General features: G+C 42.4%; 1 protein-coding gene across 4 annotated transcripts in view; it reads left to right on the plus strand.

The window, feature by feature from the left end:
• CREBL2 (cAMP responsive element binding protein like 2) overlaps positions 1–20,135 on the plus strand; it is a 59,326-nt gene that overhangs the window by 30,560 nt on the left and 8,631 nt on the right. For 3 of the 4 annotated variants that reach the window (XM_053661648.1, XM_053661647.1, XM_053661645.1), the window contains exon 3: positions 19,268–19,465. In XM_053661648.1, the coding sequence (XP_053517623.1) occupies positions 19,268–19,465 (198 nt within the window). Of the gene's footprint in view, positions 1–5,673; positions 5,993–19,267; positions 19,466–20,135 lie in introns of those variants that run through there. The other variant, XM_037136619.2, reaches the window with a different exon arrangement.

Raw genomic sequence — 20,135 nt, forward strand, 5'->3', positions numbered from 1 at the left:
TATAGCTATTAAACTTGATCTGTTTTATTTTTAATCAGATGCCTTGTTTAGTGATTGCTCATAGTCTTCCATATGTGTGAGTTTCTCCTTCCTGGATTATAAAGTCCTTGAGTGTTTATATTTATAGAAGCTAATACTCCCTCTTATTTTTCCTCACTAATGTTACCAATTCTGGGTATTTCTCTGCAAATGTCGAACATAAAGCTACACAAAACTTCTTGAATAAGATTTTCTTCCACTTACAAAGTCTTATTTCATGATGTGATTAAGTTTTATTATTTTCAAAGATTTTATTATTTATTTTCAGAGAGAGGGGAAAGAAGGGAGAAAGAGAGGGAGGGAGACATTGATGTGAAAGAGAAACATTGGTGGGTTGACTCTCCTGTGCACCCCAGCCGGGCATGTGCCCTGACTAGGAATAGAACTGGTGACCTTTCACTTTGCAGGATGACCCCCAACCAACTGAGCCCCACTAGTCAAGACAAGGTTTATTTTTATAAATTAAAAATTTTTAAATAAAGTATTTCCACTTTCTAAAGTGTTTATAGTTTTTAAAAATTTAATTCCTATTTTAATTGTGTTATATTTCAAATGTACAGAAATTCAGCCCTGGCTGGGTGGCTAAGTTGATTGGAGTGTCCTCCCATACACCAAAAGGTTGCGGGTTTGATTCCTGGTCAGGGTACATACCTAGGTTGCAGGTTTGATCCCTGGCCAGGAGTGTATCGGAGGCAACCAATCCATGTTTCTCTCCCACTTTGCTGTTTCTTCTCTCTCTCTAAAATCAGTAAAAACATATCCTCAGGTAAGGGTTTTTTAAAAATGCACAGAAATACGGAGAACAATATAACATGCATATGCATTCCACCACCAGATTTAACATATTTGCTCCATCTCTTTAAAAGTTAAATACACAGCCAAACCACCCAAGACCCTTTCTCTCCTGGTCCCCTCCCTCCCAAGAGAAGACCACTCTCCTGAAGCTGGTATACATACTTTCCCTACAAGATTTTAAATTTCCACTACATGTTCAAACAATCTTAGTTCTCCTTCCAGAGTAGCTGTTAATTGGGTCAGTGAGGTGCTCACACACAGCCAAGCATGGCCATCCATGGCAGGGCAGTGTGGATAAGCACCCCTACAGAAGGGCCGGGTGCACTTTGGTCAGTTGGGATGGAGAAAGACTGGCAGAGAACTAACTCTGGGGAAAAACAGTTCCACCCTGAAGGACAGGGCTTAGCAGCAGCAAGGTCGTCCCTGAGGAGGCAAACCGAGGGCAGGCGGGGCATAGGATGAGGAGGGTAGGAGGAGGCAGAAGGGGACTCTTGCAGGTGTTGAGCAAAAGGGTTATTAGGTGGGGAAGCAGAAGAGAGCCTGCATTAGCATAGACTTTTGCTTCCTTGATCCTCAGAGAGGAAGTGGCTAGGCAACTCTCAGACAGGCAGGTATGCAGTTAAGGGTGCACACCTGGCTGGGCCCAACATCCCCCCCCCCCCCAGCCACAGCCCCAGCATGCCACCCATTACTAACCTTGTTACTTGCTTAAGCTGCATTTTATTTTTTAATTGTATTGATTACACTATTATAGTTGTCCTGATTTTCCCCCCTTGGTTCCCCTCCATCCAGCACCCCTACTCCCTCAGGCAATCCCTCCATCGTTGTTCATGTGCACAGGTCATGTGTTTAAGTTCTTTGGCCACTCCATTTCCTATACTATATTTTATGTCCCCATGGCTATTCTGTAACTACCTATTTGTACTTTTTAATCCCCTCACCTCTTCACACATTCTCCTCTTTCCCCCTCCCATCTGGCAACCTTCTGGTAACTAACTTCTTTTCTCTGGCTTTTAAGAGCCTCTCTTTATCTTTAAACTTTGGCCTTTTAGTAATAATGTGTCTTGGTGTGGGTCTCTTTGCATTTATCATAACTGGGACTCTCTGTGCTTCCCAGAGTTGCATGTCTATTTTCTTCACCGAATTAGAGAAGTTTTCTTGCGATATTTTTCCAGATAGATTTCCAACTTCTTGCTCTTTCTCTTCTCGTTCTGGCACCCCTATGAAGCAAATGTTGGGTCTCTTAAAGTTGTTTCAGAGGCTGTTTGTACTATCCTCATTGTTTTTATTCTTTTTTCTTGTTTTTGTGATTGGTTGTTTTTGGTTCCTTATGTTCCAAGTCATTTATTTGATTCTCAGCTTCATCCATTCTACTGTTGTTTCCCTGCAAATTGCTCTTTACTTAAATTAGTGTATCCTTCATTTCTGACTGGGTCTTTTTTATGCTGCTGAGGTCCTCACTAAGTTCCTTGAGCATCCTTATAAAGTGTTTCAAACCCTGCATCTGATAGATTGCTTATCTCCATTTAGTTTAGCAGCTTTAGCTCTTTTTCTGGAGTTTTGCTCTGTTCTTACATTTGGGCCATGTTTCTTTGGCTCCTCATTTTGGCAGCCTCCCTGTGTTTGTTTCTGTGTATTAGGTAGAGCTGCTTTGACTCCATGTCTTGATAGAGTGGCTTAATGTAGTAGGTGTCCTGTAGGGTCCAGTGACACAGCCTCCCCTATCACCCAAGCTGGGTACTCAAGGTGTGTCCTTTGTGTGGGCTGAGTACAACCTCCTTTTGTACTTGAGACTTGGCTGCTGTTGGCAGGTCAATGGGAGAGATTTATCCAGGCCAGTCAGCTGCAAGGACTGGCTGTTACCACTGACCTCCAATCTCTGCCCTCCATGGAGGATCAGCCATGGAGGGTAGGGTGGTGGTGCTCTGATGTGGTCTGTAGCTGTTCACTGGATGCACTTGCCAAGGGGTTTCCTGGGTGATTCAGACCAAGGTCAGCCCCAATCTGTTCTGCCTGGGGCACCCTGCCTGAGCTTTAGAGCAATCTGAGATGGCTGCTACTTGTGCTGGGTTTGGAGATTCCCAGGTGAAGCCAAGCTGTGAATCTAATCTGGCTGCTGCTAGAGCTCATTGAAGACAGCTGTTGCTTATTGGATAGGATTTAGGAGACAAGACCAGCCATTCTTATGGAAAAGTAACTGGGTGGGCTTGTAAATTGGATGGGGTAAACCTTCTGGGGATCTCCAAAGTGGGCCATACAGTGTTAGCCAGAAGAATGGGAGTCTCAGATACAGCACCAGCCTACTGGCTCTTTGGGGAGAAGGCTCAGCATAGGGATAATGTACTCTGCTCACCTTGATGCCAGATACTTCAGCCTCTTCCTATTTACCAGAAGTGTCAAACTCATTTTCACCCAGGGCCACATCAGCTTTGTGGTTCCCTTCAAAGGGCTGAAATAATTTTAGGACTGTATAAATGTAACTACTCCTTACTGTTAAGGAGTTGAAATTACATTCGGCTTTTTTAAGGCAATGGTGAGGCTGATGTGGCCCCTGGTGAAAATGAGACACTCCTGCCGTATACCGCTGGTGCCCTTCAAGCTGCCACCCTGGTGCTGGAGTTCAGAGGGAGTGAGTCTGAGTGAGTCAGTGTGTGGGTTCTCCAAGAGGAACTGCTTAGGACTCCAGCAGCCTCCTCAAACTCAATACCAGCTTGTTTTTGTATCCAGAAATTCTGGGGACTTATCTTCCTGGCACTGGAATCCTGGAATAGGGGGCCTAGTGTGGGTCTGGAAGTCCTCACTCCAGAGACATCTCTCCCAAATTTTTATCCATGTGGATATGGGGCCAACCCGTTCTGCGTCTGCACCCCTCCTACCAGTCTGCATGGATGTGGTTTCTTCATTTTCATAGTTGTCAGACTTCCATTCACCTTGATTTCTGGTATGTCTGAATGATGGTTGTTCTATATTTTACTTGTAATTTTGATGTGGTTGTGCGAAGAGGTGGGCCATGTCTGCCTATGCTACCATCTTGACCAGAAGTCCTAAGCTCCATTTTACTTGGAAAAAGTGATGTTCTTTATAGTGCCTATGAAGCAGGGGTGTCAAACTCATTTTCACCAGAGGCCACATCAGCCTCGCAGTTGCCTTCAAAAGGCCGAATGTAATTTTAGGACTGTGTAAATGAAACTACTCCTTAACAGTTAAGCGAGAGCTCGGCACTGGCACCAGGTAGAAACAAGGTGGAGGGCCGGATTCGGCCCGTGGGCCTTGTGTTTGCCACCTGTGCTCTGAAGGGTTAAATAGATCAGACAGAAATGATTCAACTTGTCTATATACTCCTCAGTATAGAGTTGCCAGATGAAAATAGAAGACACCCAGTTAATTTTTTCATTTTCAGATAACAAATGAATACTTTTTAAAAATAAAAATGTGCCTCAAATATTGCATGTGTCCTGTGCATTTATTGCTGAATCTGGGAACTCTACCTCACCTGAATTTTGGAAGTGTCGAAAGGTGTCACAGGGCTCCCCAGAATAACGTTAAACGGCACACAACCAAGTTCTCAGTGGCCTGACAGGCTGAAACAACAAGCACACTAACTTGATTAAATCAGGATGACACAAAGACACTGTTATTTTTTCAAAGATTTTTATTGACTTGTTTTTAAAGAGGGGAAGGAAGGCAGAAGGAGAGGGAGACAGACATCATCAGTGTATGTCTCTCTCACCCAGTGGAGACCCCGGCTCACAACCCAGACCTGTGCCCTGACTGGGAATTGAACTGACCACTCTCTGGTTTGCAGGCCAGTGCTCAATCCACTAAACCACATCAGCCCAGGGAACACTCAGTTATTTTTTAACAGCTTCTTTGAGACATAATTCACATATCATAACATTTATTCATTTATGATGTACAATTAAATGGGTTTTAGTATATTCACAGAGCTGTGCAGCCAACACCAAATCAATGTGAGAACACTGCATCACCTCAAAACGAAACCTAGTACACCCATTAACAATCACTCCCCATTCCCAGCTCCCCTCCCTGTTGTTCCCCAACCCTTGCCCTGCAAACCACTCATCAACTTCTTTTAAAAAATTTACCTCTTCTGGACGTACTACATATTATGTAATATTATCACGTATTATTACATATTACAATATGTGCCTTTCCTGTCTGGCTTTTCATTTAGCATGTTTTCCAGGCTTATCCATCCACACTGTAACATGTATCAGTATTTCCTTCCTTTTTATGGTCTAATAATAGTCCTAATAATATACCTCAATTGGCCTATTCATTCATGTGATATCCATGGACATTTGGGTTGTTTCTATTATGAACAAAGCTTCTAGGTCAGAACCGTCTTGTGAAAGTTTTCCATGTGGACATATTCTCGTGGAAATATTGGCCATATGGTCTAACTCTGTATCTAATATCGAGAGGAATCGCCAATTCGTTTCCCCAAAGCAGCTGCACCTTTTCAGGGTATCCGCGGTGTCCTGGAAGAAGGCCTGCTCCCAAGGCCCCCCACCTCAGGGTTGCCTCCGCGGGGCCCCAAACTCCCACCTCCCCAGGTCCAAGCACTGGAACCCACTGGCCAAAACCTCCAAGGTAACGAACTAGTGGAAGAATAGTCTAGTCTTCCCACCTAGTCCCGCCTCCGTAACAGTCGGAACTGGAGGAAAACAGACGCTGGGCTGAGGCTCTGTGGGCATTGTAGTTTTCTTTCTGGTCAGCCCCGTACAGACTACGGTAATGTAGACTACAATCCCCAGAAGACAGCGGTGCTACGAAAGCCGGAGGGGCCATTCCGCGCGCAGCAGTCCCGCCCACCCTCCCCTCCCCGCTCCTCTCCTCGGCATCTGTAAACACACCCGGACTGTCATGGAGGGGGAGGAGGGGGCGGTGGCGCGGAAGGGAGGTGTTTTGGGCCACCTCCAGGGTCCGCTCTGCCATTCCTGAACTGGTCCCTCGTCCCCGTGACTGTGGCATCAGGGAAGCGAACTGTTAGGCGAGAGGAAGAGGCAGTCAGAACCATATCCCCTTCTTCCCCCGGGGCGGGGGCCGGGCCGGGCCAGGCCGGCGGAGCCGGGGAGGGCTGGGGGAGGGAGCGCCCGGCCGGGCTGGCCTGTCTGCGGAGATGGATGACAGTAAGGTAAGTCCTGTGGTTTGCACGCGCAGCTGCTGCCGCCGCCTGCTTGTCGCTAAGTGCTGGTCCCGCCACTGAACCTCAGCACTGTGGTCCACGCGGACACCCAGGAAACACCTGCCTTAGACATCCCCGCGTCTTCACTTATTACCCCAGGGCACCTAGCCAGGAATGCAGGGAGAACACAGGGCTGCGTTGTTCCAAGAAGGGCCCTCTCCCCTGGGAAATTTTCACTCCCAAGGCAAGCCTGTGTGTCAGCTTTTCCAGGAAGTGCAAACCCTAGTTCTTGACTTGCGTATCAAGATAAGTGAAGAAATTACTTTGCTTTTTCTTTTTGCCCTCCCCCCGCCCCTCCCAGCCTTTCTGTAGTTTGGTGACCTTAACTAGGACATCGTGAACCAGCCCTATTTTCCTTGACTGTTCCCCTTTCTTCTCTCCTGTTCCCTTACTCAATGCCCCATTCATATAATCAGTTCACTCCCCCTCTGAACTATTTTCCTGTGGTTGGTTGGAACACTCTGCTAAGCTCCTGTTGCTATTCGTCCAGAGTCTGGAATCTAACCTCCTCTGGAAAGACTTCCCTAAGAAAAATAGTGAATTCTTTCTTGTTAATCTACCTTAATGATCCATCACCACCCCCTTTATCTAAATCACTTATCCCTGTGATTATAAAGTAGCAGGCAATGTTCATTGTTTAATTCCTTGGTACAACCTATTTCTGTCTTTATGTCTAGCCACATGAGTGTTTAGCTTTACTTCGTGAAGATAATGACGGTCAGTTTATTGATCATCAGACTTTAAGCATTTGCCAACTTTTGAAGTGGAAATTGCTCCTTCTCAAGGCTCTCTAGAGGTTTTACTTTCCACAGTCTTCGGCATGCTGCTGGAGATAGCTTTATTGTTTGTTTGTTTATTTGTTTGGGTGCCCTTTTCCCCTCCAGATAACCAGTCCCACTTTGCTGCCCTTAAGTTTTTGTTTTGCCCATCATCAGAGTGGTTGAGAAGATTTACAGCTTCTCCCTACTGCCTGTGTCATTCTGCATTGTCTCCTCTTCCCGGCCCCGCAGAAGACTCTGAGAGGAGCGATAGGAGGGAAAGCCTCACACAGGCTCTTGGAATTGCGCACCAGAGAAACAGTGCTTGTGAAGTAGCAAAGCCCTCTGGGTAGGAAGTGGTATTTCTAAGACAGAAATGGGGAGTCCTGAAAATTTTCCAGAAAAATCAGAAAGTAACTTTGAAAAAGTCTTTGCTAGCTTGACCTCTCAGTGTTCATTTTGAAATTAAATCTGCATACTATATCTTATCCAGAAAATAATGTTGTGGCTGTTTAAGAATGCCAAAATAACATAGTTTTTTTTTTCATTTTCTTAATTTGAGACTCAGAATATTCTACATTATTTTCAGTTGTTTCCTTTTTCACATCTTTGAAATACTTAATAACTTTCAGAAACTCTTCAATAATCTCAAGTAAGTCCAAGACTAAGACATAAATTTGGGGGTTATTTTACTTACCTATAAAATCACATAGAAGTTATTTCTAAAACTAGCAAACTGTATTGGGGGGGCATAAAATTTTATTGCTTTGCCTAACAGGGTGAAGTTAAATTTGGGGGGTAGATTGTTCATAACTTACTTCCTATAGGGTCCTCAGGTATGCAAAATAAATTCAGTTTCATTTTTCATTGATTCTTTGTTTTAGGAAAGATTTTAGAAACCACCAGTTTCTTAAATCTTTAATAATTGTGGAAAATAAAGTCTAGTTGTCTGTGGGTGAGTAGTGCCTCTGTGAATACACTACTTTCACCTTGTCCGCCTGTCATAGTTTTGGGTGAGTTACATCTAAATGCCAGGCACAGCAGGACTGGATTGCTTTCAGCAGCCAGGTAGTGAGAAACAGCCCTTAGGTAAGGCTTTGGCAGCTCCCAGTCCTGCCTTTTTCTGTGCTCCGTTGTTAGAGTCCAGCAAAATTGTACTGTCATTCTAGTACAGGGGTGGCGAACTCATTTTCACCCAGGGCCACATCAGCCTTGCAGTTGCCTTCAAAGGGCTGAAATAATTTTAGGACTGTATAAATGTCACTACTCCTTAACTGTTAAGGAGTTGAAATTACATTTGGCCCTTTGAAGGCACCTGCAGGGCTGATGTGGCCCCTGGTGAAAATGAGTTTGACACCCCTGTTGTAGTACATACATACCTACACACGTACCTACACACAAACATACTTCTCCCCCACATTATCTATGGGTGATGGAGTCTTGGGTCCCAGTTTCCCCTGTATAAAGGAAGGTGAGGGTTGGGGCTTGGAAGTACAGCAGCTGTACTGGTGAGAGCACCAAGGATGACAAAGTGACAGGGACAGCAAGGCCAGGGCAGCAGGAAGAGCAGGAAGTGAGCAGGAGCAGCAATGATAGAGGAGAAGGAGTATTTGAAGGAGCCGGTTGAAAAATAGATGATGATGATAATGTAAGGACCACCCTTTATAAAGATTCTGTATCCTGAATTGTTTTCATCAGTGGCAATGAATGAGTTTGCCAAAGGCTCTCTGCATTCTGCCATCTAGCTTCCTAGAGTAAGAGCAGGACAGATTTGAATGTGAATGTAGCTTTGCCTCCTAAATGTGTAGGATTGTGCCTGATACAGCATAGAGTACTAAATTGTTAATAGTGACTGAATTGAATTGGAACAAAATGATGTTACAGAGAAAGCCCTGATGCTATGGACAAAGTATTTGGGGCTTTATTAATCTTTGTGCTTCTTTGAGCCAACTAGCCAGAGCATACAAATAATAGCATTTGGGGGCAGGGGGTGGGGAGCAAGAACTACATTGGATATCTAAAAGTGCGTTCTTGGGAAAGGGCTAAGTAGCAGGGTTCAAATACTGAATAGATCTCCACTGGCTTACTTGGGAAGGAACAAATCTTGGCTAAATTATTTAACTTTCTGGCCTTCCATCCTATTTGTTAAGAGGTTAGTATCTTCTTCACAGGCTTTGTTGAGGACTGGAGATACTGCATCAAGTACAGATTCTAACACATAGTAGGCACTCAGAAATGTTATTATTATTATATTCCTAGCAGTGACTTCCTCGGTCCTTTGCACATTGTAGGAGGTACCCGACATGCACATTTTAGTAATTCTTAAGTGTATACTATTGCATAATATTTGTGATTCTGTTTATTTCTACACTACTTCCCTGTGCTCCTACCTGTGCCCCCAAATGGGACAGGGGAAGTGGGATGGGATGTGAAATGAACTTACGCTGGGCCCCAAACCATTAGGTTATGTGAGAAAGTCAGTTTCCTGAGCTTACCTACATGTCCACCTCTAGGAAAAAGTGCTTGTTCTTATGAAAGCCTTTTCTCCCTGACCTGCTGCATTCAGTTACAAAGAAAATTGTGAAGTGTTATTTTTCAGAGGCTTCGATCATAGACAGAGGTTCTCATTTTATATTTGACCTTCATGTTTATTGAATAAATAAATTGAAATATCCTAGAATGGATGTGTTCCTGCTGCAGACTCTGAGCTGGTAAAAGACCACCATATGTTATTGCCCAGTCTGACAGGCCATCAAGTTCCAGCCGAGGGACTGATGAGAGACCAGCTGCTGGTCACTATATGTTAATATGGGCAGCTGTTCTATACTTCCTTTCCACCCATACGTTACCTGGTTATCTGAAAATGAGGTTTCTTATACCTTCGCTAGGTAAGACAGCCAGTTCTTATCTTCTATTCACTTGTTCTGAGTAGTGCTGGTCCTCACAAAAATTTTAAGTTGGCCAAAAAAATCTGTTTGACTTTCCCAGAGCTGTCCTTTGGCCCCTAACGTTGCTCCTATTGGCCCCTTAGCCATCCTTCGCTGCAGGTGGAGCTGCCGCCTTTGGTGGTACCACAAAGCCCAGACGCTGTCTGCTTTTTCCGTCCTGCTTTATCCCTACTTTCCACAAGACTAGTGCCTGAGATCCAACTCATCTAGTAAATAAATGTCTGTCAGTAGATGTTAATGTTTTAATGTGCCTTCCTTTCCTATCTAGGTTACATGCTCATTTTAACTTGGGTGCCTTTACAGATAGTTTAACCCAAAGGTGCAAGTTTTAATACTACATGAACCAATTAAAATTCAAGTTTAAATAATATTTTGCTCTTTGTTTGCAGAAAAGTTTATTCAGTCATCACACATTTGTTGGACACCTAATATGTACCAGGCATTGTGCTACATAGTAGAGATACAAAGATCAATAAGATTTTATAAGTATTCTCAGGCGCTTACATTTCAGTGGGCTAGGCAGACACATAGAAAAATAGTACAGTATAGCAAGGTAAGAAATGAGGACAATAGAGGCAAAGTGGTTTGAGGGGCACTAGAATGGATACCTAACTGTCTGGGTATGTCAGACATGGGTTCACACCGTAGGAATGAATCTGTATAAGGAAGAATAGGAGTCCCCCAGAAAATGGGGAAGAGGGAATAACCTGTACTAAAGCATAGTGCATTGGAAAATACGTATTTTGGTACCAGCTAGAGCAGGAATTGGCAAATTTTCTGCCAAAGTCCAGGTAGTAAGTATTCATTGACCATGTGATCTCTGTTGTAGTTACTCAACTGTGCCATGGTAGAGCAAAAGCAACCACAGTGAGAATATAATAAGTGGGTGTGGCTGCATTTCAATAAAACTTTATTTACCAGAACAAGCAACAGGCTGGTTTTGGCTTGCCAGCAGGGCTCTAGTTGGCTAACTCCTGAGCTAGAGCCTAAGGCACAAGTGTGGGCAGAGGTATGGATTGAAAGGTTATCAGGGCCTGGCAAGTTTAGCTAAGAAATTTGGGTTGGCATTTTTCAATGTGTGAAATAAAGAAGACACCTGCTGAATCAGACTCTTTGGGAATGGGGCCTCGGAATTTTAATTTTAATAGGCTCCCCAGTTGAGTGAAGTTTGGAAATGAAGGCCATAGATATTGGGGAGCCATTTAGGGATCTTAAAGCAGAGGCAACAACATCAGATTTGTATTTTCATACAGAAATACTCATAGCTATATGGAGAATGGATTAAGGAGGGTAAAGATGAAGGAACTGGGTTAAGGCTAGAGGTAGATGGTCTAGTTAGGAAAGAACATTGATTTGGGCATATAACCAGAGTTCAGATCTCATTTCTACCCCTTTCAAGCTATTATGATTTTGGACATTATTTCATCTCTTTAGAACTGAATTTCTTCACCTATAAATTGAGTGTGTTAATAAAACCAAAGTTATTGTGAAAATTAAATGTACTATAGATGTGATTCTGTATCAAAATAACTTTTAGTACATAATGGATTCTCAGTAAATGCTACTCCTTTCTGACTCCTCACTAGCTTGGCTAGCTTGCTCAGAAGAAAGATCTGAACCAAAGGCCATTTCAGAGCCTGTTATGATGGAGGCTGTGGTTAATGCAGCATGCATAAATCCTTCAAGGGTGAAGAAGGTGGACAGAAGGTAGCTAAAGAGACAGAATCCTGGAAAACCCTGAGATGATCAGAAGAGGCTGAGGAATAGGACTCAGCAAAATAAACTGAAAAAGAAAGATTAGTGATACAGAAGAACCAGCAAAACAGGCTGTTATGCCATCTACGGGAGAAGAGAATTTTAAAGAGGGGACTCAGTCTATAATATGAAATGCTATAAAAAAATCAAGTAAAGTAAGTAGTGAAAAAGTATCCATTGGACTTGGAAAATAGAATAGTTTTGAACCTAGCAAGAAAAGTTTCAGCGGAGTGGTAGGGCAGAAGCCAAAATGTAGCAGTTGAGAAAGACGGGAAGGGAGGCAAAGACAGTTGAAGTATAGACCACTCACTCTTAACACAGTTCTTACGAGTTTCAGGCAATGCCACACGTACAGGTGGTGTTACACTTAGTTTCCAACAGTAACATCTAGGAGGGGGAGAGGCATAGGGACCGGGAGAGGCAGAAGTCAGCTCTCACTTCAGAGCTGCCTACTTCATCTTGTTTCTCCTGTTGACCAGAAAAGCTGGCAGAAAGGTTGGCTGCAGGAAGATATGGTTAGACTTTGTCTCTTTCTGAAGATCTGATAACTAGGAGAATAAGTCTAACCCACAGCTGGGAAGGAAGTTATGGGAGCCCTGACACCAAATGAAACTGCGGCTACTTGTTTTGATTCTTTCAAGTGGTAAAGAGCAGTGCCTGGGCTGCACACATATCTACCTTATTTTTCTTTAGTCAACTGGAGATAACTTTCCACTTTATGTTTTTAAAAGAAAAGTGAAACAAGCCTTCCTGCTCTTTTCCTTTTTAGCTGGGTCGATGCTACCCCTTCATGTAAATGTGCTAATTCTCTTATACTTAGCAAATTGAAACTTGTAGGAGTTGTCTTAAGAATTAGAGCATTAGGATGTAAATAAGTACAAAAAGAGTGGTAACATAGTAAGAGTCCTTAATTGGTTTTTCAGATTTTGTATCCCTTATAGGGAGACTTTTTAAAACATATTTCTGTAAGTTGTTGGTAGTGATATCAACAAGTCAGTTTTAAAATATTGCTAATTTTCTTTGTATTTATTGATTTAATGATCAGTCTTTTTTGTTCTTTGTTTTTTTAATATATTTTATTAATTATGCCATTACAGTTGTTCTATTTCCCCCCTTCATTCCCCTCCACCCTGCACCCCCCTCCCCCACCATTCCCTCCCCCTTTAGTTTATGACCACGTATCTCAAGTTCTTTAGATTCTATATTTCCCCTACTATTCTTGCCCTCCCCCATCTATTTTCTACCTACCATCTATGCTACTTATTTTCTGTACCTTCTCCCCCCTTCTCCTTCTCCCACTCCCCTGTTGCTAATCCTCCACGTGATCTTCATTTCTATGGTTCACTCCTGATCTAGCTGTCCTTCTAGTTTGCTTTTGTTTTAGGTGTGGTTCTTAATAACTGTGAGTTTGCTGTCCTTCCACTGTTCATCTATTTTATCTTTTTTCTTAGATAGTCCCTTTAACATTTCATATAAGGGCTTGCTGATGATGAATTCCTTGAATTTGATCTTATCTTAGAAGCACTTTATCTGCCCTTCCATTCGAAATGAAAGCTTTACTTTCATTTAGAGCAATCTTGAATGTAGGTCCTTGTCTTTCATGACTTGGAATACTTTTTTCCAGCTCCTTCTTGCCTGTATGGTCTCTTTTGAGAAATCAGCTGACAGTCTGATGGGAACTCCTTTGTAGGTGACTATCCCCTTATCTCTTGCTGCTTCTAGGATTCTCTTCTTCATTTTAATCTTGGCTAATGTAATGATGGTGTGCCTTGGTGTGTTCCTTCTTGGATCCAACTTCTTTGGGACTCTCTGAGTTTCCTGGATTTCCTGGAAGTCTATTTCCTTTGCCAGATTGGGGAAGTTCTCTTTTATTATTTGTTCAAATAAGGTTTCCACTCGTGACTGTTCCTCTTCCCCTTCTGGTACCCCTATAATTCGAATGTTGGAGCGTTTAAAGATGTCCTGAAGGTTCCTAAGCCTCTCCTCATTTTGTTGAATTCTTGTTTCTTCATATTTTCCTGTTTGGCCATTATTTTCTTCCTTCTGGTTCACTCCCTTGATTTGAGTCCCAGTTTCTTCTTCATCACTATTGGTTTCCTGTGCATTACCATTCATTTCAATTAGTTTAGCCTTCATGTGTTCCTCTAATTTGTGACTTAAATCAACCAGTTCTGTGAGCATGCTGATCACCAGTGTTTTGAACTGTGCATCTGAAAGTTTGGCTATTTCTTCATCACTTAGATTTATTGGCTCTGGGGCTCTGTGTTGTTCTTGAGCCATGTTTTGCTCTGTTCGTGCCTGTTACATACGAGGAGCGGAGCCTCAAATGTTCACCAGGGCGGGGTTACCCAGGTTACTGGTTTCTGATGCTGTATGTGGGGGCGGGGTCAGAGAGGGGCAATGGCGGTTCCCTCTGCCGCTTCTTGCCTGTGGGACCTTCTCAGTCCATCTCACTGCTCACTCCTTCACTGGTTTATCTGCGTGAGAATGTGTGACCTCGATCAGCCTTCAGCGGGTCCACTGCCTTGTGCCCTCAGTGGGTCCAACGCCTTTTGCCCTCAGTGGGTCTGCCCGCTTCTCCACACCTGGGATCTGCCCATGGCTGCTGGCGCACCTGGATCGTGTGCCCGGGTAGGTCTGGCGGATCTTTCCTGCCCGACCCCGCTCTGCTGCTGGCTCTGCCCCTCTTACCGGTTTGGCTGAAGGGTTCGTTGTTGTCAGACTTCCGTGTAGTTCAATTTTTCTGTGGTTTGGCTGCGTTTTTGTTGCTAAAACTTTGTTGTTTTTAAACTTAGTTGTGCGAGAAGGTACAGTTCTTCCACCTACACCTCCATCTTGGCGGAAGTCCTCATGATCAGTCTTTTAATAAATGCCTGGTCCTGGGCTGGATACAGTGAGGGTTGCAGAAGGAGCAGAAAACATAGCTTCTGTGTCTGAGGAACTCTCACCACTGGAAGAGCTAGAAACTAAATCTGTGAGGCCACTGGAAAAAAAATAGGACATATAGACCCAGTATGGTATTAACTGTATGTTACAAAAATCTGGAAAAAAGCAATAAAGGGCACAGCATGGCTTCAAAGAAAGAGGGCTAGAGCTGACCCTAACCGAAGGAGGCATAATATCTGCCCTTTGAGTGGTGGAGGCATGTGAAGGAACATTTAAAGAAATGCTGAGAAACAGGCAGGACTGCACAGGACGGGGTCCCTGGGTGACCTAACTCGATACGGAGGCTGCCTGTTGGGAGTGATGGAAGAGAAGAGGGGCTGGGTGGGAGGGAACCTGGATGTTGCGGGCAGACTGGTGGCCCCTAAGAACCTGTATCCATGTCCTGACCCCTGGAACCTGTGACCATTGCTTTGTATGGCAAAGTGCTGTGATTAAGTGAAGGGTTTTGAGAGGAAGAATTTATCCTGGATTATCTGAGTGGGCCCTAAGTCCAATGACAAGTGTCCTCGTGAGAGTGAGGCAGAGGGAGATTCGACAGACAGATGTGTAGGCAGCGTGACCACAGAGGCAGAGATTGGATTAATGTGGCCACAAATTAAGGAATGCTGACAGCCCCAGAACCTGGAAAAGATGAAGGATGGAACCTCCCCGAGGCCTCCAGAGGGAGAGCAGCTGTGTGCCAGCTTCTGTCCTCCTAGATGTCTGTTGTTGTAAGCCACCTTGTGGTCATTGTTGCAGCAGCCACAGGAAACTATTAATACACTGGTTATGGTGACGTAGGAAGCAGTGCTGAGCCACAAAGCTCTTTCCTTGAGCTGGAGAGTGACTCGGCCAAAGGGCCATTGAAGTTTATCCTTTCTGTAATGACCAGGAATTACTTTTTTACAGTGGAGAAAGATAACCTGAAGTACAAATACAGTAAAAAGAAGCTGAAAGGAAAGGTTCACTTTGGCACCTCTTTGCAAGATAGGCTCACTAGGGAAGTGGGGGTAGAAAAGGGGATATGGTAGGGAGACCCACTGGGAACTTACTGTAATAATCTGTGAGTAGGACCCTGACTAATGTAGGTAGTAGGACTAGAGAGGAAGACCTAAACCAGAGATTCTATAAAGGAATAAATTGGTATGACTGCAGTGGGTGGGAGTAGAGAGTCTAACAGTGGATGAAAATTTTAAGGAAACGTAAAATGAAAAAGGTTGTTACTTAACCCCATCGTTGCCTTCCATTAGGTGCCTAATGCCGCAGTGAGTTGTATTAAATGAGTGGCTATGTAGCATTGATATAGCAGTGCACGTAAAACACCCGTCAGTTGTAGGTAGAGCCTTTTCAGGGAATTATACGTAGGTTCAAGTGAATGAGCGTTACCTAAGAACCTGGAGGGGAATAGTCATGCTTGGTGAGAGTGAGTTACCTGGTGACAAGTTGCTACAGTGTAGATAGGGGACTTGGATCCAGACCCTTCTCTGACACTGAGAATCTCGGGACTGAAATGTTGTCATCTATAAAATAAAGCGATCACTGTGCCTATGTGTGTGTGTGTGTGTGTGTGTGTGTGTGTGTCCACCACCAGCACTCCTGTATGTACAGTTATCCTGCCCTTTATAATGTTATTGTTTCTTTCATGTCTGCTGTGCTTCACGAGTCTAAAGACATTGAAAGCAAGGACCCTGTCCTGTATTAACATTCCCAGAGTTTTACAATGTTTGGGGCATAGTGGGTGTTCAGTAAATGATTGTTGAATAAAGGAGTTAATTTTCCCCATTTGCCTGAAAAAGATGAGGAAAATAGAGTTCACTTCCCCTAAGGTGGTGTGAAATAATATGAGACCATGTGTAGAGGGCCTAACTCAGGGCTTTGTTCCCCCTGCACGACTTGATTTAGCTCGGAATTTAAATTGTTGTTCTTTGTACCTAAAAAGCTAGAATAAAATGGTCCAAGAGCCTTCAGGATAGTATTTAACCTGGACACTGGAGGCTTCCTCATTCTAATAAGCCCCTGGAGAGCACGCAACTGCAGTCATGCCTCCTCCTGCAGAGGGGAAACCTGTTCACCGGGAAGCCTGTGCTCCCTGCACTCAGGCCTTTGCAGGTTATTGTCTTTCTCTATAAGGGTTCCATTTAGAATGATCGGGAACTCTCTCGGCTGAATCCAGTGGTTTCATTTTAATTCCCAGCCTTTTTCAAAACATAAATTAGAAACCATTTAAAAATCATAAAAAATACAGATGAGAAAAAAAGCTTTCTCTCAGAGGAGGTAGGAAAGAGCAAGGGGATGATGTAGTTATCATTGAGTTTGTGAAATTTTATGAAACATAGGGAAGAATGAGTTTTGGCCCAGAGATATTTAAGGAATTTGTGCGGTTGGTTTCAGTTTTAGTTTCTGGTTCCTAGTTTCGAATGAACTTCCCCTATCCATCCCAATCTTTATGGCTTACGGAATATATAAAGTTCAGTTAACCACTGTAGTTAGCAACTAGTATGGTTCTACATTTGTATAATCCTTTTCTTTTTTTACAAAGTTCTGTCACACCTTATTTTACTTAAAGTGCATGATAACCCTGTGATGTGCTTGACCCTTGAAAACTGGTGGGCTAATCAGATGTTAGCTGGGACCGAAAGCCAGAACTTCCCGAGGAAAAGTTAAGCTCGAGACGTGGTGACTACATGGCTTTACATGTGATGTTACAGGAGATGGCATAAAGTATAGGAGCCCTGGGTTCATGTATATGCCTTTCTAGTGAAAAGGGAATAAAACAGTTCCAATTTAAATATTTTGCTGTCATGTAAACTAAACAAAGGATTATAACTTTTGTTTGATTTTTATGATTGTGCTTTTCAAAAGCAGCCACTTCTGTATTAATTAAAAACAGCAACCTATGAGGTGTTGGATTATAGTGTTGTGTGATGACTCATTTTACTATGTAAAGAATAGATGTGATTACCATTTATTTCACTATAGACATGAATTTATGCTGTAAATATATTTGCTTTTTAAAAACTGTAGCAAAGCAAATATACTTTGTTTTAATGTAGGGTGATTTCAAAACATTAAAATTATGCAATTGATGTGATGTAAACATAATTTAAAATTTAGCCCATAGTACTATTTGGATTAATTAGCCATCCTGGAATAGCTAGTCAAATACTGATATGGAAGGAAAATTTCCTGAGATGTACATTATTATATTGGAATGATGCAGAATAGAAAAGCTTTAAAAGACCAGTTTTGAAAGGTTGAAACTAATTTAGGAGTAGTACTGAATCAGCCAGCTTTTAAGATGGTGGTGGAAAGGAAAGACTTTTTTTCCCTTGGAGTATTCAATTTCATTTCAGAGCCATCCTGTAAAGTGCTAGGTGTGGTGGTTGGCCATCATGGTATGGTACGGGGTCTGGTAAATGTGGCTGATCCACATTTAAGTGTGGTTTTCTTCACCCAGCCATTATACTTAGTAACGATCTGATCTTTACAGGGTACTACTGGGCATTGTCAGTACGTGATATTAATAGTGATTTCAAACAAAACCAACAAATGAGTGTTTTTCTAGCCAAGTGAATATTGATCCTTTGTGAATAACAAACCTTCCAGGTTTGTTACCTGGAAAGGTTTCTGCACTTACTCGAATGATATGCCCGTGTTTCTCTTTTAGAACATCCTTTAAAGCCAAAGCAATGTTCCTTTCAGTACACTGACATTTTTATTCTCTGAGGGTAGTTTTCAGAAAGAACTGAACATCATTCAGAAGCTCATCAGATAAACCAAGTGAATATTCCAGTTGTTTGGAAATTTAAAGAAATATGTATTGCTCTAAAATAATGTAGCTCTAGAGGCATATTGTATTGCGGCTTGTAAGAAATTGGCTCCTGAATCACTTTCCAAAAGTGCTTGTTCACTGAAATAAATGTATCACCTTAACAGTGACTGCTTTGAAGAAAACTTATTTGATATGTAAGTTCTGTTTCATGTATGTAAAAAAATTCATCAGCTGTATGTTATAGTTATATATTGTATAAGAACTTGGGGAGGTTCCAAAGCTAAACAGTGAAGAAGATTAAATTACTTTGCCAGTCACCAAAACATTGTGCCTGTGCAGGTAAATGAATAACAGGTGGGAATCTCCTGAGACAGTCTAGGGTTATAATTATAGGCTTCTAAAGGCCGGAGAGAGTTATCCTGAAAATTTCAGGGACTTCTTATGTGTTTCTTTGAGCTCAACAAACTTGAAGAGGGAATTTATAGCCATATTGCTTAGGATACATATTTGTTTTTATGTATACATAATTTTACATATAAACTTTATATTTTTCTAGTTATAAAAATTTAAAAATCATAAATACAGGTGGAAAGAAGATACATATAGTCACATCTATCAGAGAAATCCTCATTGAACTTCTGTTAACATCCTTTCTTCTTTGTGTTGTTTTATAATGTTGAGATCATACTGAACTTACAATTTTGAATATTGATTTTTTTAACTTATTATTTTCACAGTCAATAAAAATTTGGTAATCATTTAGTTTTTTGTTATCCAGCTACATATGGTTTATAAAGTTTACTGTTAAACTATTTAACTTTTATTATTGAAAAAATAATGAAAGCTTACATTATTTCTTCTCTCACAATCATGGTATCAGAAGTACCAGAAAAAGTTATGAAGCAAAGCCTCATGAGGCATTTGATGGGATTGTGCGTTTCGAGTACCACAGGCCTTATTAATTTATTATTTGTAAATGTGTTCCTTGCTAATAAGCAGCCACAGTCACCTTTGTAGACACGGAACTAAGAGAAAAATAAAGTTTGTCTTCTCTCTCTTGCTGAAGGTGGTTGGAGGTAAAGTGAAGAAGCCCGGCAAACGTGGCCGAAAGCCCGCCAAAATTGACTTGAAGGCAAAACTCGAGAGGAGCCGGCAGAGTGCAAGAGAATGCCGGGCCAGGAAGAAACTGAGGTATCAGTACTTGGAAGAATTGGTGTCCAGTCGGGAAAGAGCCATATGTGCCCTCAGAGAGGAACTGGAAATGGTAAGAAAGTCTATCAATAAATGCATGAAAAAATCAACCTCCGCTTCCCAGTCCAAGAGACGTACGTTAAAACGTGGAGGAACCAGTTTTCACCTATCCAGTTGACAAACATGGGAAAGAATATTCATCGGCCAATTGGTCAGCCAGTATATGGGCAAATAGGCCTTTTCACAGACTGCTGGTGGGAGTGGAATGTACATGACTATTTCACTGAGGGGTTGTTTATCATAGAAAAATGGAAAATAACCCAAATTGGACCACTTTGCACCCAGTAAAAATCACAGAGCACCTATATATTTATTGATGTAGGAAAACATAATATATTGCTAAGTGGAAATACCAATATAACAATATGAGTATTATGGTATCGTTTGTGTTTAAACATTTATTTATTTCATGCTTTCATGCTTTCATTTATTCATTCAGATTTGGGTTTTTTTTAAGATTTTATTTATTTACTTTTAGAGAGAGGGGAAGGGAAGGAGAAAGAGAGGGAGAGAAGTGTCAGTGTGGGGTTACTTCTCATATGCTCCCTACTGGGGACCTAGTACACAACCCAGGCATGTGCCCTGACTGGGAATCGAACCAGCAACCCTTTGTTTCAAAGGCCTGTGCTCAATCCACTGAGCCACACCAGCCAGGGCTCTTCATTCAGATTTTGGGTAGTGAT

Source organism: Artibeus jamaicensis, unplaced genomic scaffold (assembly GCF_021234435.1).
Source record: "Artibeus jamaicensis isolate MK-2021 breed Jamaican fruit bat unplaced genomic scaffold, CSHL_Jam_final contig_233, whole genome shotgun sequence".
In the NCBI taxonomy this organism is placed as follows: domain Eukaryota; kingdom Metazoa; phylum Chordata; class Mammalia; order Chiroptera; family Phyllostomidae; genus Artibeus; species Artibeus jamaicensis.